Source organism: Pseudophryne corroboree, chromosome 3 (genome assembly GCF_028390025.1).
Source record: "Pseudophryne corroboree isolate aPseCor3 chromosome 3, aPseCor3.hap2, whole genome shotgun sequence".
NCBI classification, from domain to species: Eukaryota; Metazoa; Chordata; class Amphibia; order Anura; family Myobatrachidae; genus Pseudophryne; species Pseudophryne corroboree.
This window is the reverse complement of record NC_086446.1, coordinates 81,060,035-81,086,128: the sequence shown is the minus strand read 5'-3', so window position 1 is coordinate 81,086,128 and position 26,094 is coordinate 81,060,035. Positions and strand designations below refer to the sequence as shown.

Here is a 26,094-nt window from a genome sequence, read left to right as displayed (position 1 = left end):
CACATTCTCATACTATTAGTGAGTTAACGATGTTCAAGTGTTTTAGTTCAATTTGCAAACTACAAAACACGTCATTACAATTTTAAATGTACATATAGCGCATAGGACTTTTGCTGGGTATCGGGTATGACAGGTTCTTAATGCCGACAGTCAGAATATCGACATGGACTTTTTGCACATTTTTAGGGTTAGGATTTGATTTTTGGGTTGACTTTGCACTTTTTTAGTGTTAGGTTTGCAAATTTTTAGGGTAAAGTTTTAGTTTGTGTTTACGTTTGCACATTTTTAGGGTTAGGGTTTGGTTTTGCACATTTTTTAGGGTTAGGTTTTGCACATTATTTAGAATTAGGTTTTGCACATTTTTCAGGGTTAGGTTTTGGTTTATATTTTGCACATTTCAGGGTTAGGATTGTGTTTTGCACATTTTTAGGGTTAGGTTTTGCACATTTTCTGTGGTTAGATTTTGGTTTAGAGTTAGGTTTGTGTTTTGCACATTTTTAGGGTTATGTTTTGGTTTGTGATTAGGTTTTGCACATTTTTAGGGTGAGATTTTGGTTTAGATTTTGCACATTTTCAGGGTTAGGTTTGTGTTTTGCACATTTTCAGGGTTAGGTTTTGGTTTAGATTTTGTACAGTTTTAGGGTTAGGTTTGTGTTTAGGTTTTGCACAGTTTTAGAATTAGCTTTTGTTTTCGCACATTTTTAGGGTTAGGTTTGGATTAAGGGTCAGGCTAAAATAAGCAGAAAAATAAGAATTTACTTACCGATAATTCTATTTCTCGGAGTCCGTAGTGGATGCTGGGGTTCCTGAAAGGACCATGGGGAATAGCGGCTCCGCAGGAGACAGGGCACAAAAAAAGTAAAGCTTTAGGATCAGGTGGTGTGCACTGGCTCCTCCCCCTATGACCCTCCTCCAAGCCAGTTAGGTACTGTGCCCGGACGAGCGTACACAATAAGGGAGGAATTTTGAATCCCGGGTAAGACTCATACCAGCCACACCAATCACACCGTACAACTTGTGATCTAAACCCAGTTAACAGTATGATAACAGCGGAGCCTCTGAAAAGATGGCTCACAACAATAATAACCCGATTTTTGTAACTATGTACAAGTATTGCAGATAATCCGCACTTGGGATGGGCGCCCAGCATCCACTACGGACTCCGAGAAATAGAATTATCGGTAAGTAAATTCTTATTTTCTCTATCGTCCTAGTGGATGCTGGGGTTCCTGAAAGGACCATGGGGATTATACCAAAGCTCCCAAACGGGCGGGAGAGTGCGGATGACTCTGCAGCACCGAATGAGAGAACTCCAGGTCCTCTTTTGCCAGGATATCAAATTTGTAGAAATTTACAAACGTGTTCTCCCCTGACCACGTAGCTGCTCGGCAGAGTTGTAATGCCGAGACCTCTCGGGCAGCCGCCCAAGATGAGCCCACCTTCCTTGTGGAATGGGCCTTAACCGATTTAGACTGTGGCAGGCCTGCCTCAGAATGTGCAAGTTGAATTGTGTTACAAATCCAACGAGCAATCGACTGCTTAGAAGCAGGCGCACCCAACTTGTTGGGTGCATACAGTATAAACAGCGAGTCAGATTTTCTGACTCCAGCTGTCCTGGAACATATTTTCAGGGCCCTGACAACTTCTAGCAACTTGGAGTCCTCCAAGTCCCTAGTAGGTGCAAGGCACCACACACAATAAGCTGGTTCAGGTGAAACACTGACACCACCTTAGGGAGAGAACTGGGGACGAGTCCGCAGCTCTGCCCTGTCCGAATGGACAAACAGATATGGGCTTTTTTGAGAAAAAAACACCAATTTGACACTCGCCTGGTCCAGGCCAGGGCCAAGAGCATGGTCACTTTTTATGTGAGATGCTTCAAATCCACATATTTGACTGGTTTTAAACCAATGTGATTTGAGGAATCCCAGAACTACGTTGAGATCCCACAGTGCCACTAGAGGCACAAAAAAGGGTTTTGTATATGCAATACTCCCTTGACAAACTTCTGGACTTCAGGAACTGAAGCCAATTCTTTCTGGAAGAAAATTTACAGGGCCGAATTTGAACCTTAATGGACCCCAATTTGAGACCCATAGACACTCCTGTTTGCAGGAAATGCAGGAAACGACCGAGTTGAAATTTCTTTGTGGGGCCTTCCTGGCCTCACACCACGCAACATATTTTCGCCACACGTGGTGATAATGTTGTGCGGTCACCTCCTTTCTGGCTTTGACCAGGGTAGGAATGACCTCTTCCGGAATGCCTTTTTTCCCTTAGGATCCGGCTTTCCATCTCCATGCCGACAAACGCAGCTGCGGTAAGTCTTGGAACAGACATGGTACTTGCTGAAGCAAGTCCCTTCTTAGCGGCAGAGGCCATAAGACCTCTGTAAGCATCTCTTGAAGTTCCGGGTACCAAGTCCTCCTTGGCCAATCCGGAGCCATGAGTATAGTTCTTACTCCTCTACGTCTTATAATTCTCAGCACCTTAGGTATGAGAAGCAGAGGAGGGAACACATACACCGACTGGTACACCCACGGTGTTACCAGAACGTCCACATCTATTGCCTGAGGGTCTCTTGACCTGGCGCAATACCTGTCCCGTTTTTTGTTCAGCCGGGACGCCATCATGTCCACCTTTGGTATTTCCCAACGGTTTACAATCATGTGGAAAAAACTTCTCAATGAAGTTTCCACTCTCCCGGGTGGAGGTCGTGCTGAGGAAGTCTGCTTCCCAGTTTCCATTCCCGGGATGAAAAACTGCTGACAGTGTTATCACATGATTTTCCGCCCAGCGAAAAGTCCTTGCAGTTTCTGCCATTGCCCTCCTGCTTCTTGTGTCGCCCTGTCTGTTTACGTGGGCGACTGCCGTGATGTTTTTCCCACTGGATCAATACCGGCTGACCTTGAAGCAGAGGTCTTGCTAAGCTTAGAGCATTATAAATTTACCCTTAGCTCCAGTATATTTATGTGGAGAAAAGTCTCCATACTTGATCACACTCCCTGGAAATTTTTCCCTTGTGTGACTGCTACCCAGCCTCTCAGGCTGGGCTCCGTGGTTACCAGCATCCAATCCTGAATGCCGAATCTGCGGCCCTCTAGAAGATGAGCACTCTATAACCACCACAGGAGAGACACCCTTGTCCTTGGATATTGGGTTATCCGCTGATGCATCTGAAGATGCGATCCGGACCATTTGTCCAGCAGATCCCACTGAAAAGTTCTTACGTGAAATCTGCCGAATGGAATTGCTTCGTAGGAAGCCACCATTTTTACCAGGACCCTTGTGCAATGATGCACTGTTTTTTTTTTAGGAGGTTCCTGACTTGCTCGGATAACTCCCTGGCTTTCTCTTCCGGGAGAAACACCTTTTTCTGGACTGTGTCCAGAATCATCCCTAGGCACAGCAGACGTGTCGTCGGGATCAGCTGCGATTTTGGAATATTTAGAATCCACCCGTGCTGATTGTAGCAGTATCCGAGATAGTGCTACTCCGACCTCCAACTGTTCCCTGGACTATGCCCCTATCAGGAGATCGTCCAAGTAAGGGATAATTTAGACGCCTTTTCTTCGAAGAAGAATCATCAATTCGGCCATTACCTTGGTAAAGACCCCGGGGTGCCGTGGACAATCCAAACGGCAGCGTCTGAAACTGATAGTGACAGTTCTGCACCACGAACCTGAGGTACCCTTAGTGAGAAGGGCAAATTTGGGACATAGAGGTAAGCATCCCTGATGTCCCGGGACACTATATAGTCCCCTTCTTCCTGGTTCGTTATCACTGCTCTGAGTGACTTCATCTTAATTTGAACCTTTGTAAGTGTTCAAAAAATTTTTTTTAGAATAAGTCTCACCTAGCCTTCTGGCTTCAGTACCACAATATAGTGTGGAATAATACCCCTTTTCTGTAGTAGGAGGGGTAATTTAATTGTCACCTGCTGGGAATACAGCTTGTGAATTTTTTCCCATACTACCTCCTTGTCGGAGGGAGACTTGGTAAAGCAGACTTCAGGAGCCTGCGAAGGGGAAACGTCTCGACATTCCCATCTGTACCCCCGGGATACTACTTGTAGGATCCAGGGGTCCTGTACGGTCTCAGCGCCATGCTGAGAACTTGTCAGACGCGGTGAAACGCTTCTGTTCCTGGGAATAGGCTGCCTGCTGCAGTCTTCTTCCCTTTCCTCTATCCCTGGGCAGATATGATCTTATAGGGACGAGAGGACTGAGGCTGAAAAGACGGTGTCTTTTTCTGCAGAGATGTGACTTAGGGTAAAAAACGGTGGATTTTCCAGCAGTTGCCGTGACCACCAGGTCCGAAGGACCGACCCCAAACAAGTCCTCTTCCTTTATACGGCCATACTGTGCCGTTTGGAATCTGCATCACCTGACCACTGTCGTGTCCATAACATCTTCTGGCAGTTATGGACATCGCGTTTATTCATGATGCCAGAGTGCAAATATCCCTCTGTGCATCTCGCATATATAGAAATGCTCTATAGTCAATAAAATACTGTCCCTGTCAAGGGTATCAATATTTTTAGTCAGGGAATCCGACCAAGCCACCCTAGCTCTGCACATCCAGGCTGAGGCGATCGCTGGCCGCAGTATAACACCAGTATGTGTGTATATACTTTTTATTATATTTTCCAGCCTTGTCAGCTGGTCCTTGAGGACGGCCCTATCTATAGACGGTACCGCCACTTGTTTTGATAAGCGTGTGAGCGCCTTATCCACCTTAAGGGGTGTTTCCCAACGCGCCCTAACTTCTGGCGGGAAAGGGTATACCGCCCATAATTTTCTATCGGGGGGAACCCACGCATCATCACACACTTTATTTAATTTATCTGATTCAGGAAAAACTATGGTAGTTTTTTCACATCCCACATAATACCCTCTTTTGTGGTACTTGTAGTATCAGAAATACGTAACACCTCCTTCATTGCCTTTAACGTGTGGCCCTAATAAGGAATACGTTTGTTTATTCACCGTCGACACTGGATTCAGTGTCCGTGTCTGTGTCTGTGTCGACCGACTAAAGTAAACGGGCGTTTTAAAACCCTTGACGGTGTTTTTGAGACGTCTGGACCGTACTAATTGTTTGTCGGCCGTCTCATGTCGTCAACCGACCTTGCAGCGTGTTGACATTATCACGTAATTTCCTAAATAAGCCATCCATTCCGGTGTCGACTCCCTAGAGAGTGACATCACCATTACAGGCAATTGCTCCGCCTCCTCACCAACATCGTCCTCCTACCTGTCGACACACACGTACAGACACACAGCACACACACAGGGAATGCTCTGATAGAGGACAGGACCCACTAGCCCTTTGGAGAGACAGAGGGAGAGTTTGCCAGCACACACCAAAAACGCTATAATTATATAGGGACAACCTTATATAAGTGTTTTCCCTTATAGCATCTTAATATATATATAAGCATATCGCCAAATTAGTGCCCCCCCTCTCTGTTTTAACCCTGTTTCTGTAGTGCAGTGCAGGGGAGAGCCTGGGAGCCTTCCCTCCAGCCTTTCTGTGAGGGAAAATGGCGCTGTGTGCTGAGGAGATAGGCCCCGCCCCTTTTTCGGCGGCCTCGTCTCCATCTCTTAACGGATTCTGGCAGGGGTTAAATATCTCCATATAGCCTCCGGAGGCTATATGTGAGGTATTTTTAGCCAAAATAGGTATTCATTTGCCTCCCAGGGCGCCCCCCTCCCAGCGCCCTGCACCCTCAGTGACTGCCGTGTGAAGTGTGCTGAGAGGAAAATGGCGCACAGCTGCAGTGCTGTGCGCTACCTTTAGAAGACTGAGGAGTCTTCTGCCGCCGATTCTGGACCTCTTCTTACTTCAGCATCTGCAAGGGGGCCGGCGGCAAGGCTCCGGTGACCATCCAGGCTGTACCTGTGATCGTCCCTCTGGAGCTGATGTCCAGTAGCCAAGAAGCCAATCCATCCTGCACGCAGGTGAGTTCACTTCTTCTCCCCTAAGTCCCTCGTTGCAGTGATCCTGTTGCCAGCAGGACTCACTGTAAAATAAAAAACCTAAGCTAAACTTTCCTAAGCAGCTCTTTAGGAGAGCCACCTAGATTGCACCCTTCTCGGCCGGGCACAAAAATCTAACTGGCTTGGAGGAGGGTCATAGGGGGAGGAGCCAGTGCACACCACCTGATCCTAAAGCTTTACTTTTTTTGTGCCCTGTCTCCTGCGGAGCCGCTATTCCCCATGGTCCTTTCAGGAACCCCAGCATCCACTAGGACGATAGAGAAACTATGTTGACATTCTGGTGTCGACATTATGTTGATAATTTTTTATTTTTTTTAACAGTGGTGTTGACCTAAAGCCCAAGTTGACATTCTGAATGTTGACTTTTCATACCACACCCCACTTGCACAGATTTAACATTGGCTTAAAATATAACGCAAGGACAATACCAAGCGCACTGCATGGACAATGACTTGTAGATCGCACGCCACTTTGTACAACTCCACCCAACATGCAGAATGATAACATGTCAAAACCACACGTTGCCAAACCAGTATTATGGGGCAGCTGACTTTCTTAATCAGTGACTGAGCCCAATGCTGTCGCTGCCCCCACACTAACCCCTTGAACTTTAGAAAATAGCCTCTATATGCCACAGCCAAGTAGACAGAGTCAAGCTACTACTCAGGCTGAAGCGTCTTTGCAGGAAGGCACTAAGAGGGGAGATGACATTACCAGGGCAAAGCAGTAGAGCAAAGTAGGAAATATCTAGAATGGCGAGGGCAGATAATAGAGTACAGTTTCAAGAGAAAGCAGGAGAATGCAGCATGGTACAGATGGTGAGCTATTGTGCAATGAGTGTGGGGTTAAATTTGTGTGTGGGGGCACAAGAAGCTGGAGTTTGTGTGTTGTGATAGGCAGTTAGTAATCTTAGGGAATCTGGATAGATCTCTTGGCTTGTAGCAGATCATGAAATGACGTAAAGAGAAGAGATTATGACTCTGCGATTGCTCCTGACTCCCCCACTGTGCACATAGTTTTTCCTCATTACTTTGTACTGACAGACGAGGGTATAGAATAAGAGACTGCTGTAGTAAGTAAGTGTTTATTACTCACCTGTGTTGGTATCTGTAAGGATTTCCTCCTCCTTACACTGCTGGTCACCCCACACATACGTCTCTTCTTCTCTCTTTATATATTTTATATTGATATCAGTCAGGTCATCACCCTATACAACCCATAAAACAATAAAGTAATGTTTGGTTTCATTAGGCAAGATGAACCAGTATAACAGTGCATAAGACATACAGCTTTTCTAACCATCATATAATAATGATAAGTCACTTTGGTAGTTTGTGAGTCCCTAAAGCCCATCTACCTGATCTTCCTGTGGAATCCAATGATTCTCCTCTGTACAGTCCTGGGAATAAAGAGGACGGGGACATCTCTCTGCGGTATCTCTGTTACTGGGTCCATCTGTAGGAGACACACAGTGACTGATTACATTCTCTTTATGCGATTCACATTATGTGGACAGTATCCTATGCAAGCCATAATTTGAGACAAATATGCTGCATTTACTATGTACAATATATAGCCAAGCAATTGTTGCATGTTCAAACCTTAAAGTTCTTGTAATAGAGCAATGAGTAGGCAGGATCAGTGGGTATGTAAAGACCAGTAATCTCTTTGAATAATAGGATAGGTCTACCAATAATGATTTTAGGACATTTCAAAAAGATATGGAACAATGTATGTCTAGTGTCTCCACATATCTAACAGCGTGAAATATTTTGAGCAGCGCCATAAAAAATAAGATTTTACTTGCCGGTAAATCTATTTCTCGTAGTCCGTAGAGGATGCTGGGCCTCCGTAAGGACCATGGGGAATAGACGGGCTCCGCAGGAGATAGGGCCCTTTAAGAAAGCTTTGGACTCTGGGTGTGCACTGGCTCCTCCCTCTATGCCCCTCCTCCAGACCTCAGTTAGGGAAACTGTGCCCAGAGGAGATGGACAGTACGAGGAAGGATTTTTGTAAATCTAAGGGCGAGATCCATACCAGCCACACCAATCACACCGTATAACTTGTGATACACTACCCAGTCAACAGTATGAACAACAACATAGCCTCGGTTCAACCGATAAACTATAACATAACCCTTATGTAAGCAACAACTATATACAAGTCTTGCAGAAGAAGTCCGCACTTGGGACGGGCGCCCAGCATCCTCTACGGATTACGAGAAATAGATTTACCGGTAAGTAAAATCTTATTTTCTCTAACGTCCTTGAGGATGCTGGGACTCCGTAAGGACCATGGGGATTATACCAAAGCTCCCAAACGGGCGGGAGAGTGCGGATGACTCTGCAGCACCGATTGAGCAAACAGGAGGTCCTCCTCAGCCAGGGTATCAAACTTATAGAACTTTGCAAAGGTGTGATAAAGTCAATTATTATCTTTAAACATAAAGCTATACACTATTACCGTGGAGCCGCTATGGCCGCCAGACCACGTGCACGTGCTACGCACTTTGTACGCTATTTGCGTACAGAGTCCCGCATGTGGTACGCACTCGGCGTACACGCGCTCCGCTGAGTGTACGGAATACACACAGCGGGCGCACACACAGTTGATAACCTTTAAACCTTGTTAATAAAACACAGTAAGAATATACTTATACTCTAAACCTTAGTAGTCAAATACTGTAATGATGTAACGCTTAAAAACCTTAACAATGTGTATGCTGTTTGAGCGATTGAGACGATAAGAGAGCCCTTTGCAGGAAAGTGAAAACACAACACCGGGTTTGGTTAAAAACCACAGCAGCTCTAACACTGCCGTGGATTATTCAGAGAAAAAGGGGAAAACAATACAAGTTATACACTACAAGCTAACACAGAAATCTAACAGAATAACAGAGAATAAGACGAACAATGGCTACAGAGAATATACATACGTGGGGAATCTTTTGCATGTGCGACCTGGAATCCAGTCCTCAGCTATTCAGGTAGAAAGCCTTCAGAGACATGAGGCTGGCCAGGCAACAGTGGTCTTTATATACACAACATACATTCACAATACAATGGTACCTGTAATCTCATTGTTCATTGGACACAGGGATGTGTCTCTACATTACAGCAAAGGTCATAGGTGGATTTGAACAGGTGGGCTGCGTCTTTCCCCAACTGCTCTTGTGGGTGGTATCCTCAGGATTCCAGCCGCATGTGTAATTTACAGCAAATACAGTTAATGTTCATAATCTACTTCTGTACATAACTATACGCAGGAGCAGGCGATCCTTTCCTAACTAACACCGGAATGTTACTCTTAAAATACTCTACAGCTGGATACTAGACACCACCTTTCAACCTTTATCTGACCCTTCCTATCATGCAAAGAGGAATCTCTCTGTCCAGGAACAGTTTAAACTAATCATACTCGCTGACATGGTCTAGGGGAATATTAACTATAAAATGCACTATTTGGGTTAAATATGCTACGATCGAGTCGCACGCTACACGCTCACAAACTCCGCCATAATTACACATCTCATGCACACGATCGCCGGAGCGATCTTACGCAACTTGCGGGTATGTGCACGCACGGGGGAACAGGTGCACGAGCAGCGTGCATGTGCATGAGGGGTTAGTACAAGGGGTATGCATCATGATATTTTTCGACTTTGACAGGTGCTAGACCCCGACCAAGTAGCTGCTCGGCACAACTGTAATGCCGAGACCCCTCGGGCAGCCGCCCAAGAAGAGCCCACTTTCCTAGTGGAATGGGCCTTACCCGATTTAAGCAATGACAAACCTGCCGTAGAATGCGCCTGCTGAATCGTATTACAGATCCAGCGAGCAATAGTCTGCTTTGAAGCAGGAGCGCCAACCTTGTTGGCCGCATACAGAACAAACAGCGCTTCAGTCTTCCTGATTCTAGCCGTTCTGGTCACATAAATCTTCAAAGCCCTGACCACATCCAGGGACTCGGAATCCTCCAAGTCCCGTGAAGCCACAGGCACGACAATAGGTTGGTACACATGAAAAGATGAGACCACTTTTGGCAGAAAGTGAGGACGAGTCCTCAACTCTGCCCTATCCACGTGAAAAACCAAGTATGGGCTTTTATGTGATAAAGCCGCCAATTCTGAAACACGTCTTGCCGAAGCCAATGCCAACAACATGACCACTTTCCACGTGAGGTACTTCAACTCCACAGTTTTGAGTGGTTCAAACCAAGGTGACTTGAGGAAACGTAACACCACGTTAAGATCCCAAGGCGCCACCGGAGGCACAAAGGGAGGCTGAATATGCAGCACACCCTTCACAAAAGTCTGTACTTCAGGAAGAGAGGCTAATTCTCTTTGAAAGAAAATGGATAAGGCCAAAATTTGGACCTTTATGGACCCTAATTTTAGGCCCAAAGTCACTCCTGTTTGAAGGAAGTGAAGTAGACGGCTCAAATGGAACTCCTCCGTAGGAGCAGCTCTGGCCTCACACCAAGAAACATATTTTCGCCATATACGGTGATAATGTTTTAACGTCACGTCTTTCCTAGCCTTGATCAGGGTAGAAATGACCTCCTCCGGAATCCCTTTTTCCGCTAGGATCCGGCGTTCAACCGCCATGCCGTCAAACGCAGCCGCGGTAAGTCTTGGAACAGACAGGGCCCCTGCCGCAGCAGGTCCTGCCTAAGAGGAAGAGGCCACGTATCTTCTGTGAGCAACTCTTGCAGCTCCGGATACCAAGTCCTCTGTGGCCAATCTGGAACAATGAGGATTGTTCTGACCCTGCTTATTCTTATTATTCTCAACACTTTGGGTATGAGAGGAAGAGGAGGAAACACATAGACCGATCTGAACACCCAAGGTGTCACCAGAGCGCCTACCGCTGCCGCCTGAGGGTCACTTGACCTGGCGCAATACCGCTTTAGCTTTTTGTTGAGACGGGATGCCATCATGTCTATTTGAGGCAGTCCCCACCAACCCGTGATCTGTGCAAAGACTTCTTGACGAAGTCCCCACTCTCCCGGATACAGGTCGTGCCTGCTGAGTAAGTCCGCCTCCCAGTTGTCCACCCCCAGGATGAACACTGCTGATAGCGTGCTTACATGGCCTTCCACCCAGCGTAGAATCCTGGTCGCTTCTGCCATGGCCACTCTGCTCCATGTTCCGCCTTGGCAGTTTATATGAGCCACTGCTGTGACATTGTCTGACTGAATCAGAACCGTTTTTTCCCGAAGCAATTCCTCCGCTTGACGCAGGGCGTTGTATATGGCCCTCAACTCCAGGACGTTGATGTGGAGACAAGTCTCTAGATCTGACCAGAGTCATTGGAAATTTCTTCCCAGTGTGACTGCTCCCCAGCATCGGAGGCTTGCGTCCGTGGTCACCAGGACCCAGTCCTGAATGCCGAACCTGCGACCCTCTAGTAGGTGAGCACTGTGCAGCCACCACAGGAGAGATACCCTGGTCCTGGGAGACAGGGTGATCCTTCGATGCATTTGTAAATGGGACCCGGACCACTTGTCCAAGAGGTCCCATTGAAAAGTCCTCGCATGGAACCTGCCGAAAGGGATGGCCTCGTATGCAGCCACCATCTTCCCCAGGACCCGCGTGCAATGATGCACTGAAACCTGTTTTGGTTTTAATAGGTTCCTGACCAGGGCTATGAGCTCCTGAACCTTTTCGACCGGAAGAAAAACCTTTTTCTGGTCTGTGTCTAGAATCAGGCCCAAAAAAGTTAGATGCGTTGTAGGGACTAGCTGGGACTTCAGTATATTGAGAATCCAGCCGTGTAACTGCAACGTCTTCATGGACAGAAACACGCTGTCCAGCAACTTCTCCCGAGATCTCGCCTTTATGGGGAGATCGTCCAAGTATGGGATTATTGTGACCCCCTGCCTGCGCAGGAGCACCATCATTTCCGCCATTACCTTGGTGAAAATTCTCGGGGCCGTGGAAAGCCCAAACGGCAACGTCTGAAATTGGTAGTGACAGTCCTGCACTGCAAATCTCAGGAACGCCTGATGAGGGGGAATACCGGAACATGAAGGTAAGCATCCTTTATGTCCAGGGACACCATTCAATCCCCCCGTAAAGGCGGGCGATGACCGCCCTGAGTGATTCCATTTTGAACTTGAACCTCTTCAAGTACATGTTCAGGGATTTTAGGTTTAAAATGGGTCTGACCGAACCGTCCGGTTTCAGTACCACAAACAGGGTTGAGTAACATCCCTCTCCTTGCTGGAGATGAGGAACTGTGACAATCACCTGTTGAATATACAATTTTTGGATTGCTGCCAACACTAGCTCCCTCTCTGATGGGGAAGCCGGCAGAGCCGATTTGAAAAAACGGCGAGGAGGCAAGTCTTCGAATTCCAGCCTGTATCCTTGAGAAACAATCTCTAATGCCCAGGGATCCACCTGCGAGTGAACCCAGACGTGGCTGAAAAACCGAAGACGAGCCCCACTAGATCTGCCTCCCCCCGGGAAGCCCCAGCGTCATGCGGTGGACTTTGCAGACGCAGGCGAGGACTTCTGCTCTTGGGAACTAGCTGTGTGCAGCTTCTTTCCCCTGCCTTTCCCTCTGGCAACAAAGGACGATCCCTGTACCTTTTTGTTTTTATTGGAACGAAAGAACTGCATTTGATAATGAGGTGCCTTTTTTGTATGCTGCGGTGGGACATAAGGTAAGAAATTCGACTTACCAGCCGTAGCAGTAGAGACAAAATCTGAGAGGCCGTCTCCAAACAACTCCTCCCCTTTGTAAGGCAAGGACTCCATATGTCGCTTTGAATCGGCGTCTCCCATCCACTGTCGGGTCCACAAGAGCCGCCTAGCAGAAATAGACATAGCATTTATTCTGGAGCTTAATAAACAAATGTCTCTGAGTATCTCTCATATACAAGGAAGCATCTCTGATATGCTCTATGGTCATTTGAATGGCATCCCTATCTAAGGTGTCAATCTCCGTAGATAAGGAATCTGCCCATGCCACAACCGCACTACAAACCCAGGCCGACGCCATAGCCGGTCTAACAATAGTACCTGAATGAGTGTAAATGTGCTTTATGGTAATTTCCTGCCTGCGATCAGCAGGATCCTTGAGGGAAGCCGTATCCTGAGAAGGCAGTGCCACCTTTTTGGACAAGCGTGTCAGCGCCTTGTCTACTTTAGGCGAAGATTCCCATTGTATCCTATCCGTTTGTGGAAAAGGATACGCCATAAGAATCCTTTTGGGAACTTGTGGTCTCCTATCCGGAGATTCCCAAGTCTTTTCGCACAATTCACTCAGTTCAAATGAGGACTGAAAGGTGACTTCAGGCCTTTTCCCTTTATACATGTGTACCCTCGTGTCAGTAATATGCAAAACCTCTTTAATGGCAATAATCATGTACCGAATACCTTTTGCCACACTCGGCTGTAATTTTGCATCTTCATAGTCGACACTAGAGTCAGTATCCGTGTCGGTATCTGTGTCATCGATCTGGGATATGGTGCGCTTCTGAGACCCCGAAGGTCCTGGCGCCACAGGGACAGGCATGGACTGGCTACCTGACTGATCCCTAGCTTCAGCCTTGTCTAACCTTTTATGCAATAGATTGACATTTGCATTCAAGACATTCAGCATATCCACCCATTCCGGTGTCGGCGTTGCCGACGGCGACCTGACATTCAAGCACTCCCTCTCCACATTAAGCAAGCCTTCCTCGTCAAACATGTCGACACACGCATACCGACACTTCACACACACAGGGAACCTCTTTTCTGAAGACAGTATCCCCTTCAAGGCCCTTTGGAGAGACAGAGAGAGAGTATGCCAGCACACACCCCAGCGCAATGACCCTGGAGACCAACACAAAATGTTTTTCCCCCAGCCGCGCTGTATAATATGTTATCCGCCAATTATGTGCCCCCCCCCCCACACTCTTTTAAACACCCCTTCACCGTGTGTAAGCAGGGGAGAGTCCGGGGAGCTTCCTCTCAGTGGTGCTGTGGAGAGAAAATGGTGCTGGTGAGTGCTGAGGGAGAAGCCCCGCCCCCTCGGCGGAGGGCTTCTGTCCCGCTCAAACTTACTAAAATATGGCGGAAGCTCTTTTATATACATGTACAGTGCCCACCTGTACATGTATATTGTCTTTTGCCATAATAGAGGAGTTATGTTGCTGCCCAGGGCGCCCCCCCCCCTGCGCCCTGCACCCTTACAGTGACCGGAGTATGTGAGGTGTATGGGAGCAATGACGCATAGCTGCAGTGCTGTGCGTTACCTCAGTGAAGCTGAAGGCTTCTGCCGCCTGACGTCTTCTGACTTCGGTTCTTCTGGCTCTGTGAGGAGAACGGCGGCGCGGCTCCGGGGGTGGACGCCCAGTAAGAACCTGTGTTCACCCCCTCTGGAGCTAATGGTGTCCAGTAGCCGAGGAAGCAGAGCCTATCTTAGACAAGAAGGTCTGCCCCTCTCTCCCCAGTCCCACGATGTAGGGAGCCTGTTGCCAGCAGTGCTCCCTGTAAAAAAGTAGAGAAAAAATCCAAACAAAAATGCTTCTCGGCAGAGAATTCAGGAGAGCTCTCTGCAGTGCACCCATCCTGCTCTGGGCACTGTGTAAAACTGAGGTCTGGAGGAGGGGCATAGAGGGAGGAGCCAGTGCACACCGAGAGTCCAAAGCTTTCTTAAAGTGCCCTATCTCCTGCGGAGCCCGTCTATTCCCCATGGTCCTTACGGAGGCCCAGCATCCTCAAGGACGTTAGAGAAATATGGGAGCATCTAGTTAGAACCATGTACTTGGCCTCTTGCACTTAGCTAGTTACGGAGGCATTGTGTATAATGTATAGTTACCTTTTCGTATTCTGGGGAAGGATTCCAGTGACAGGGTACCTTATTGTCGCAAGCAGTGAGCAACTCAAGAGGTGTCAGCACAAGGCTGTGAATTCTTTATTTAAACTAAAAAGCACTTGCATTGAGACTGAGTTTGCGGTAAAGAACTGAAGCCTTATGGCGTAACACAAAAGGACATAACAAAAAAACAAATGTGCACGTTGGCGGTATTTCCAGATCCAGCAGCACGGCTGCAGGGAGTTCCCACCGGTCATCTGGACAAGGTAACTTTTGCACATGTATGCTTGGGAGGGAGCGGGCATTATATCCACCACTGAAGAGTACAAGTGGGACTTGTTCTCTTCAGCTAAGGGGATAAGGTTACAAATTCATAATGGGCACCTTTTACAAAGCTAGAGGACCTTCCCATTTTCATTACTGCAGATATACATGATTAACTGACTTGATGACTACCACAGGCTGATCCGACCAATACAGCAGTGTTATACATAGGGGTATATTCAATAAGAGTTGGATCCATTCCGACATGCAGTTGTCGGAATGGATCTGACAACCCCTATTCAATGGACGGCCAAATCAGACTGTCAGACGGATTTGGCCGTATACAGGGTCCCGTAGCAGCGGCCAGGGGAGCAGAGAACGGCGTCCGTGAGCGAGAAGGGCTGGCTGCAGGGTACATGTGTGGGGTGGCGGGGGGAGGCGCTGCAGGGAGAGAGGTGCTTGCGGGAGGCAGGGGGAGCAGAGATAGGTGGCCGGCGGTAGGGGCTGGCTGCGGGGAGACATGTCTGCAGAGGGGGCGCTGCAGGGAGAGAGGTGCCTGGCCGGGGGACGGTTAGGCACCTCTCTCCCTGCAGCGCCTCCCCCCGCCGCCGCAGACATGTCCCCCCGCAGCCAGGTGGTCTTCAGTATGCCGGCTGTCGGGATCCACCCGACACTTATTCTCCCTCGTGGGGGTCCACGACACCCCTGGAGGGAGAATCTCGCCACACTGTCGGTATGCCGGCGGTCGGGCTCCCGGCATACTACACCCCCCGTAGCCAGCTCCCCCCCCCCCCCCCCCCCCCGCTGGTCGTCGATCTCGGCTCCCCAGCCACCCACAGCACTGGTTGTCTCCTCACCTCAATCCGACTTGTTTTCAAGTCGGATTGAGTTTGTCGGAAAGGGGACCAAAACCTGTCGGATTTGGCCCCATTTCCGACAGAAGCACGTGGATCGGCGTCTATTCCGCCGATCCATGTGTTTTCCGACAAGTCGGGAATTCCTGACTTGTCGGAATAAATCAGCCCCTATTGAATAGGTCGGAACCCCTTCCGAACCATTTCTGTCGGAAGCTGCAGTCTTTTCGACAAGACAACAGCTTCCGACAGTTATTGAATACACCCCATAGTCTCTCGGGTTGTATTGAGTTTAGTAATACACTCATTAGCTTACATAGTTAATTTACAATTATTACCATGCCGTGCAGAAATAGCCACATCTGGAACCTTATGGTTTCATTTTATTGTCTAGTCTTGAACCATTCTCACAAATGCGTCACCTACTAATTATGTCCATGTTTATCTTATGCCATCAGTCACATGATCAAAAAGCTCCTGATTCAATACACAGAACCTCAAAATGAGTCTGGGGGTGTAACATTTTCTTGTTTAGGAGATGGGATAAAAAATGCTACATTCGGTCATAAACGGTCATAAACCCAAAACCCTGTGACTGCGCAGAATGGACAGATGCCGTTTAGCAGCATTTTAGAACAGATGGTGTATGTATTAGATAGGGTATAAATATAGGATTGATGGGGGAGTTTATTATACGCCTCTGAGGAAGGACTACAATCCAAAACGCGTTAGGCGTAAAAACTCTCTCCTGTATGTACCCAAAGAACAAGCTGGTGACTGTAAGCTGGTGACGTGCTTTTGGTCTGGATGCCGGTTCCGGAGCTTGTGTCCAAGACAGCCTAGGTCCATCTGGGTGACTCCACGCCATGCCTGCTGTTTTGCCAGTGGGGAGATATATATGTGCAAAATTCGTCTTTTTATTGTAAGTTTGACGTACTATTAAACCTGTGCTTTTTAAAAAGATAACGTGCACTATTCCATTTCCTTTTTTGGTGTACCCCGTTATGAGCTATTCTAGTATTCTAGCTCTTTCAACTATATGAAAGGGGGACACCTTTTGTTGTAGGTCCATTTGAGAAAGGTCTGATGTATCTGGTCCTATCTGCATATATGTGAAAGACCTAAAAAAAAACAAAAAAACAAAACGGTACTTTATACATTTTGCCACCTATGGGTGTGTAATGGTGAATTTGTTTTTATAGGAGTGCTTGAAATCTATGCATCTTCTTTTATAATCACGATTTGCATATTCACCTAAAATAAAAAATAAATTCTTATTGCATAAATAAGTGCCTTGTAGAGAAATACTGCACAATTCTAACAGCACAAGTTATTTGCACAGCAGCAAGCTATTAAGTAGATCTTCAGAATACTCCAGATTAACTGCACTATAATGAAATGCCACACAGTTATTTTCCATATGAACAAATCATATCAAGGAAGATACTCAGCAGACTTTTCACAGGTTAGCTTCACCATAGAGAACTATCATGAGGTAACATACTTTCCAAATGATACAGGCAGATGAACTTTGCTGAGCAACTCAGAGCATAAATCTAAGTATGCATCAGGACAACTCGCTTCCATACCCTCTCCACGAGAACACTAGTGATCAGTCCAATTGAAAGGAGGATGTAGGAAACCCCTTCACTTCAGAGCCAGAAATGTAAAAATCGAAATTGCGGCAACTCCTGGCTGAAACAGGCTTTAGTCTAAAACTCCCTCTAAAGTAACCAACCTGGAAATCCTTTTTCTTTAAAGCCACTGCAGGAAGGAGGAAGTAGCCATGACTTAAGAGATTGTGTTGTGGAGGTATAGCATGGACTATACTGGGCCTTCTGCCACACTTAGTTTACTAAGAATATCTAGTCCAACTGGGTGCTAAAAGAATCACCCAAAGTATTTTTATCCTTTTGGGAACCCCTGGAAGAATCACTAACAGAACAGGTAAATCAGTTGGATTTTCCAAAGTAAAAAGATGGCAGAACTGCCTGCTGACTCCTATCAGGAGCAGAAGTATTTCACCTTGTGGTTCAACTGAGAGGCCATCACCTGATATTCCCCCCACAGGCCCACTAGCTAGAGAAATACTTCCAGATTTAAGGGTATGGGCCCTCATTCCGAGTGGATCGCTTGCTAGCTACTTTTAGCAGCCATGCAAACGCATAGTCGCCACCCACGGGGGAGTGTATTTTAGAATAGCAAGAGTGCGAACGCCTGTGCAGCAGTGCAGCTGCAAACACATTTTGTGCAGAACAAGACCAGCCCTGTAGTTACTTATTCTGTGCGATCATTGCTGCGACGAATGACACGATATTGACGTGAGATACTCGCCCAGCAAATGCCCGGCCACGCCTGCGTTTTTCTAAACACTCCCAGAAAACGGTCAGTTGGCACCCAGAAACTCCCATTTCCTGTCAATCTCCCTGCATCCGCCAGTGCGACTGAAAGCATTGCTAGAACCGTTGCAAAACCACGATGCTCGTTGTACCCGTACGCCGTTAACATTGCGCAGTTTTGCCATTTTTTTAGATGATCGCTACGCAGCGAACAACGGCAGCTAGCGATCAACTCGGAATGAGGGCCATGGTCTGCTGAAGAAATCTGCTTAAAAATTTTCCACAGAGATGAAAAGAGCTTTAATGGCTGGAACATTTCGCTTCACTTAACACATTATCATGCTGGTTTCCCTCATGTGGAAGGCATCCTAGGGAGTATATTTACTAAAGTGCAAGTTTTTAGAAAACAACTTTTAGATTCTACATCTCATTTATCTAGCATTTTCTAGAAGATAATAGCTAAAATCTGATTGGTTGCTATGGGCAACATCTCCATTTCTAAAAGCGCACTTTAATAAATATAGCCCTAGGTAACCCCTGATAATTTACATAACTGACCCTTTATCGCAAAAACATGTCCACTGACCAGAGCATAGAAAATTGCATTGGAGTTCAAAGATCCTGTAACCAGGATTAAACAGCAAAAGTCCTGAGCATGAAAGGCTTAGATGGGAGTCCAAAATGGAGAATGTGAAGCTTCTGTTCATATTGTTGCTTCACAGCTATCAGCAAAGAAATAGATTCACCATTGCTTTTGAGACTTGTTACTTCTGGAATGGCCTTGAATAGAACTAAAACTTGCTTCATGCAAGGGTGGACAGACATCTGTCCTTGACCTAACAGGGACATTAGCAGTTCTTCTAGGATCATGTCCAGGACTGGACTAGCTACTCTAGTTGAAAAAAGGAACCAGATAGAGATCTTCATGAGATCACTAAGGCATTTGTGGTGGACTCTGGTTCCATAACAAAAACAGACTTGCCCCAAGGAACAGGAATTATCTGACTGCTTGTCAGAGAGCTTGGGAGCTGCACAACTCAGGGAGAGGACAGCCAACTTCTGTTTACTTGCTTTTCTGTAGGGATGAATGTAGCAATTTTTCTGGGTAGAGGCTAAAGGGACCTTTTGGAGACCCCCATGTGAAGTAATATTCAGTGACTCCCGTAACTCACAGGAAGAGAACAAAGGAGCTAGAATCCCTGCTTAGCCCCCTAAGGCATGTGGCGACCGGCATGAAGACCTTCATTAGCCTGGGCAAGAGATCTTGGGAAAGCTGGTTCAGACATCTAAAGGAGTGCACTTATAGCTGACTGCAGCAGTTAACACTCCATCTCATAGGCTATGCACATGACATCTATCCCGGATTAGTCAAGATACTATTCGGAGTGCCATCTAGTGTAGGAAAACATTTTTTGACACTGTCCCTACTCCAGGTTTAGCCATGCACATACTACCATTCCAGATATAGAGAAAGATCAGGGAACAAAACAAGAAAACTGGAGGAGGTGGAGATGCAAAAGACACAGACCATAGGCAGGGACATGCCCACCGATTACCCAGCATCTAAACACATCTATCTCATACATCCCTGCAGGTAAGATGGAAAACACCAATTGCTGCTGGCTGCTATGACCATACTGGTGGCCTTGCTAAGTGGGATGATAAATCCTTTCCAGGAATGAGAAGGAATGATGGACCCCTCAGACATCCTGTGCCTAGGGTGAGACTGGCATGACAGACTACTCAAGGCTGCCCCTTCTATCTTCATTTATATCCACTATGTAGGACCCAGTGTCAGGGACTAAACAGCAGCTATTAAACCCACTTCTCAGGAGTAATGGGGAGCCACTTACCTAACTGCTACATATCTGGTGCACAGCTCGATGTCCTTCCCAGCTGGCGGCAGTGAACACTCACCCCCAGAGGCAATCCCAGGCAGAAATGAGCCTAGGCAGGTGGATGTACAGGACGCAGTACCTCCACAGCCCATTCTACTCATCCCAAGATGCAGTTGAGGGATGCTTAAGAAAGGAGCCAAAGAAAGAACAAAATAAAGCTCATGATAAAATAAAAAAATAGCTCCCACCAGCAGCCATAAAAATAGTGCCCAGTCCTGGACATTTTGCACTGAAGACCCTGGCAGCCAGTAGGGAATTTAATGTGACCAAGCTCCAGTCAACAAACTATTATCATGTACAGAGGGAAAAAGTAGCAGGTGCACTGTCTCACACTAGCTCAACCTGTAATAACCAGAGGCACTTAGCATATTCCTGGCCAGGGCCACCGCATCAAGGTAGCCTCTCATTGGGCAAGTCCCTAACACTAACTATAGGGGTTCAGGTCCGGGGGGCAGGACACCCCAGAGCCACCCAGCCAGACAACCCCAGGGCATCGCAAGAGTGATACAAATAAAGAGTTAAAGAGGTAGGAGCAGCTGCTGCATGTGTGAGTAATGTGAGGAGTAAAAGAAAATAATGTGAAACTAAGTGCCATAGTGTAATGAAAGTGTTAAATTGCGATGCCACAGGGACGTCCAGCCACGGCAGGAACAGGGAGCCCCGCACCCCAGAGAATCCCCCCAATATTGACTGCCATAGTAAACCAAAATGTAGGAGTCTTACCTCAGTGTGCTCATTCTACATATGCAGGCAAAGTGCTAAACTATTTAAAATCAGTGAGGGTAGGTGGGGCAGGGTGCTAAATTAGGATGAAGGTGTCTCCTACCTTCAGAAATATGTATAAATACATCAGTTACAAAGGGAAGGGGGCCCTAATTTGCACACCTTAATTAGGTAATGAGGTGCTACTCTGCTTGAGACTTATATATATGTAACACTTTCACTCATTGAGAGGCTACCTTGATGCGGTGGGTAAGCTCATAGCCCTGGCCAGGAATATGCTAAGTGCCTCTGGTTATTACAGGTTGAGCTAGTGTGAGACAGTGCACCTGCTACTTTTTCCCTCTGTACATTGTATTAAGTCTCAAGCAGAGTAGCACCTCATTACCTACTTAAGGTGTGCAAATTAGGGCCCCCTTCCCTTTGTAACTGATGTATTTATACATATTTCTGAAGGTAGGAGACACCTTCATCCTAATTTAGCACCCTGCCCCACCTACCCTCACTGATTTTAAATAGTCTAGCACTTTGCCTGCATATGTAGAATGAGCACACTTAAGGTGTGCAAATTAGGGCCCCCTTCACAACAAACTATCATCATCTACACTATCCAGTGTCAACAAACTATTATCATCTACACTATCCAGTGTCCCCAAATTGGATGTGAAAATACAATATAATACAATCATATTACCAATCACAATGACAAGACCCAGCAAACAGAGACTATTCCAACACACAAAGAACAATCATGGAGTAAAGTAGCAGCACATCCTATCAATACATCTATTCTACTCATAGTAACATAGTAACCAAGGTTGAAAAAAAGACAATTGTCCATGGAGTTCAACCTATTTGTGGTCTCCTATGCAGTCTTATTATAGGACTACTTATTTTTATGTTAGGACTAGTTATATTAACTATAATGCGTGCCTACGCACCATAACCTTCAATATCTTTATCCAATAGGAATTTATCTAACCCATTCTTAAAGGTGTTGACTGAGTACTCTCTCAGCCAGCGAATTCCAAACACGTATTGTCCTTACTGTGAAAAAAATAAGATTTTACATACCGGTAAATCTATTTCTCGTAGTCCGTAGTGGATGCTGGGGACTCCGTAAGGACCATGGCAATAGACGGGCTCCGCAGGAGAGATGGACACTTTAAGAAAGAATTTAGATTCTGGTGTGCTCTGGCTCCTCCCTCTATGTCCCTCCTCCAGACCTCAGTTAGAGAAACTGTGCCCGGAAGGGCTGACAGTACAAGGAAAGGATTTTGTGAATCCAGGGCAAGACTCATACCAGCCACACCAATCACACCGTATAACTTGTGGTAACTTTACCCAATTAACAGTATGAACAATCACAGAGCATCAGATAAACTCTGATGCAACTATAACATAACCCTTATTTAAGCAATAACTATATACAAGCATTGCAGAAGAAGTCCGCACTTGGGACGGGCGCCCAGCATCCACTACGGACTACGAGAAATAGATTTACCGGTAAGTAAAATCTAATTTTCTCTAACGTCCTAGTGGATGCTGGGGACTCCGTAAGGACCATGGGGATTATACCAAAGCTCCCAAACGGGCGGGAGAGTGCGGATGACTGCAGCACCGAATGAGCAAACACAAGGTCCTCCTCAGCCAGGGTATCAAACTTGTAGAACTTTGCAACGGTGTTTGAACCTGACCAAGTAGCCGCTCGGCAAAGCTGTAATGCAGAGACCCCTCGGGCAGCCGCCCAAGAAGAGCCCCCCTTCCTTGTGGAATGTGCCTTAACTGATTTAGGCAGCGGCAACCCAGCCGCAGAATGAGCCTGCTGAATCGTGTTACAGAACCAGCGGGCAATAGTTTGCTTTAAAGCAGGCGCCCCAAGCTTGTTGGAAGCATACAGGATAAACAAAGATTCTGTTTTCCTGACCTTAGCCGTTCTGGCTACATAAACCTTCAAAGCCCCGACCACATCCAGTGACTCGGAATCCTCCAAGTCAGTAGTAGCCACAGGCACCACAATAGGTTGGTTTATATGAAAGGATAAAACCACTTTCGGCAGAAATTGTGGGCGGGTCCGCAATTCTGCTCTATCCGCATGGAAAACCAGATAAGGGCTTTTATGTGACAAAGCCGCCAATTCTGACACACGCCTAGCCGAAGCCAAGGTTAATAGCATGACCACCTTCCACGTGAGATATTTTACTTCCACCGTTTTGAGTGGTTCAAACCAGTGTGATTTCAGGAAACTCAACACCACGTTAAGATCCCAAGGTGCCACTGGAGGCACAAAAGGGGGCTGAATATGCAGCACTCCCTTTACAAACGTCTGAACTTCAGGCAGAGAAGCCAGTTCTTTTTGAAAGAAAATGGATAAGGCCGAAATCTGAACCTTAATGGAACCCAATTTAAGGCCCAAAGTCACTCCCGACTGTAGGAAGTGAAGAAAACGGCCCAGCTGGAAATCCTCCGTAGGGGCATTCCTGGCCTCACACCAAGCCACATATTTTCGCCATATACGGTGATAATGTTGAGCCGTCACATCCTTCCTAGCCTCTATCAGCGTAGGAATGACCTTATCCGGAATGCCTTTTTCTGCTAGGATCCGGCGTTCAACCGCCATGCCGTCAAACGCAGCCGCGGTAAGTCTTGGAACAGACACTGCCCCTGTTGCACAAGTCCTGTCTTAGAGGCAGAGGCCACGGGTCCTCTGTGAGCATTTCTGGCAGATCTGGATACCAAGTCCTTCTTGGCCAATCCGGAACAATGAGTATTGTTCTCACTCCTTTTTTTCTTATGATTCTCAGCACCTTGGGTATGAGAGGAAGAGGAGGAAATACATAGACCGACTGGAACACCCACAGTGTCACCAGTGCGTCCACAGCTATCGCCTGAGGGTCTCTTGACCTGGCGCAATATCTCTGCAGCTTTTTGTTGAGGCGGGATGCCATCATGTCCACCTGTGGCAGTTCCCCCCGACTTGCAATCTGCGTGAAGACTTCTTGATGAAGTCCCCACTCTCCCGGGTGGAGGTCGTGCCTGCTGAGGAAGTCTGCTTCCCAGTTGTCCACTCCCGGAATGAACACTGCTGACAGTGCGCTTATGTGATTCTCCGCACAGCGAAGAATTCTGGTGGCTTCTACCATCGCCACCCTGCTCCTTGTGCCGCCTTGGTGGTTTACATGAGCCACTGCAGTGATGTTGTCTGACTGAATCAGAACCGGTTGGTCGTGAAGCAGGGACTCCGCTTGACGTAGGGCGTTGTATATGGCCCTTAGTTCAAGGATGTTGATGTGAAGGCAAGTCTCCTGACTTGACCACAGCCCTTGGAAATTTCTTCCCTGTGCGACTGCCCCCCACCCTCGGAGGCTTGCATCCGTGGTCACCAGGACACAGTCCTGAATGCCGAATCTGCGACCTTCGAGAAGGTGAGCACTCTGCAGCCACCACAGGAGAGACACCCTGGCCCTGGGGGATAGGGTGATTAACCGATGCATCTGAAGATGTGATCCGGACCACTTGTCCAGTAAGTCCCATTGGAAGGTCCTCGCATGGAACCTGCCGAAAGGGAATGGCCTCATATGATGCCACCATCCTTCCCAGGACTCGAGTGCAGTGATGCACTGACACCTGTTTTGGTTTTAATAGATTCCTGACCAGTGTCATGAGCTCCTGAGCTCTCTCTATCGGGAGATAAACCCTTTTCTGGTCTGTGTCTAGGATCATGCCTAGGAGAGGCAGATGAGCTGTAGGAACCAACTGCGACTTTGGAATATATAGAATCCAGCCGTGTTGCCGTTACACTTCCAGAGAAAGTGATACGCTGTTCAGCAACTGCTCTCTTGATCTCGCTTTTATGAGGAGATCGTCCAAGTACGTGATAATAGTGACACCTTGCTTCCGCAGGAGCACCATCATTTCCGCCATTACCTTGGTGAATATTCTCGGGGCCGTGGAGAGACCAAACGGCAACGTCTGAAATTGGTAATGACAATACCGTACCGCAATTCTGAGGTACGCCTGATGAGGTGGATAAATGGGGACATGAAGGTATGCATCCTTTATGTCCAGAGTCACCATAAAATCTCCCCCTTTCAGGCTTGCAATGACCGTCTTAGCGATTCCATCTTGAACTTGAACCTTTTCAGGTATACGTTCAAGGATTTTAAATTCAATATGGGTCTACCCGAACAGTCTGGTTTCGGGACTACAACATGGTCGAATAATAACCCCCTCCTTGTTGAAGGAGGGGAACCTTGACCACCACCTGTTGAAGATACAATTTGTGAATTGCAGTTAACACTGTTTCCCTCTCGTGGGGGGAAGCCGGCAGGGCCGTCGGTGAGGGGGCATCTCCTCAAAGTCCAGCTTGTATCCCTGAGACACAATATCTATTGCCCAGGGATCTAACAGGGAGTGAACCCACTTGTGGCTGAACTTACGAAGGCGTGCCCCCACCGGGCCTAGCTCCGCCTGTGGAGCCCCAGCAACATGCGGTGGATTTTGTAGAGGCTGGGGAGGACTTCTGTTCCTGGGAAATAGCTGTGTTGTGCAGCTTCTTTCCTCTGCCCCCGCCTCTGGCAAGAAAGGACGCACCTCGGACTTTCTTGTTTCTTTGTTCGAAAGGCTGCATTTGATAATGTTGTGCTTTCCTAGGCTGTGCAGGAATATAAGGCAAAATATCAGAATTACCAGCTATAGCTGTGGAGACCAGGTCCGAGAACCCTTCTCCACACAATCCTCAGTCTTCCATATGCCTCTTAAGTCGGCATCATATGTCCATTGCATATTCTACAGGACACGTCAAGCAGAAATCGACATAGCTTTGACTCTAGGACCCAATAGACTCATGTCTATTTGGGCATGTTTTATATATATATATATATATATATATATATATATATATATATCTCTCCTCTTAAGACAGCATCTTTAATATATATATATATATATATATATATATACACACATACATACATACATACATACATACACATACTAGGGTCTCAATCTCTGCTGATAAGGTACCTGTCCACACTGCCACAGCGCTATAAACCCATGCCGACACAATCGCCGGTCTGAGTAGTGTACCAGAATGTGCACGCTATCTGCAGGATCCCTGAGAATAGCGGTTACGTCAGGGCTACCTTTTGGGCAAACGTGACACCCTAGGAGAAGATTCCCATCGTATCCTGGCCCTAGTGGGGAAA

General features: G+C 47.0%; 1 protein-coding gene across 4 annotated transcripts in view; it reads right to left on the bottom strand.

Annotated features, from left to right (window-relative positions):
• The window catches only part of LOC135054810 (oocyte zinc finger protein XlCOF6-like), a 131,587-nt gene that overhangs the window by 8,050 nt on the left and 97,443 nt on the right, over nt 1–26,094 (bottom strand). For all 4 annotated transcript variants that reach the window (XM_063958171.1, XM_063958170.1, XM_063958173.1 and 1 more), the window contains 2 exons: nt 7,360–7,457; nt 7,098–7,209 (listed from right to left, as the gene is read on the bottom strand). In XM_063958171.1, the coding sequence (XP_063814241.1) occupies nt 7,098–7,209; nt 7,360–7,457 (210 nt within the window). The remainder of the gene's footprint in view (nt 1–7,097; nt 7,210–7,359; nt 7,458–26,094) is intronic.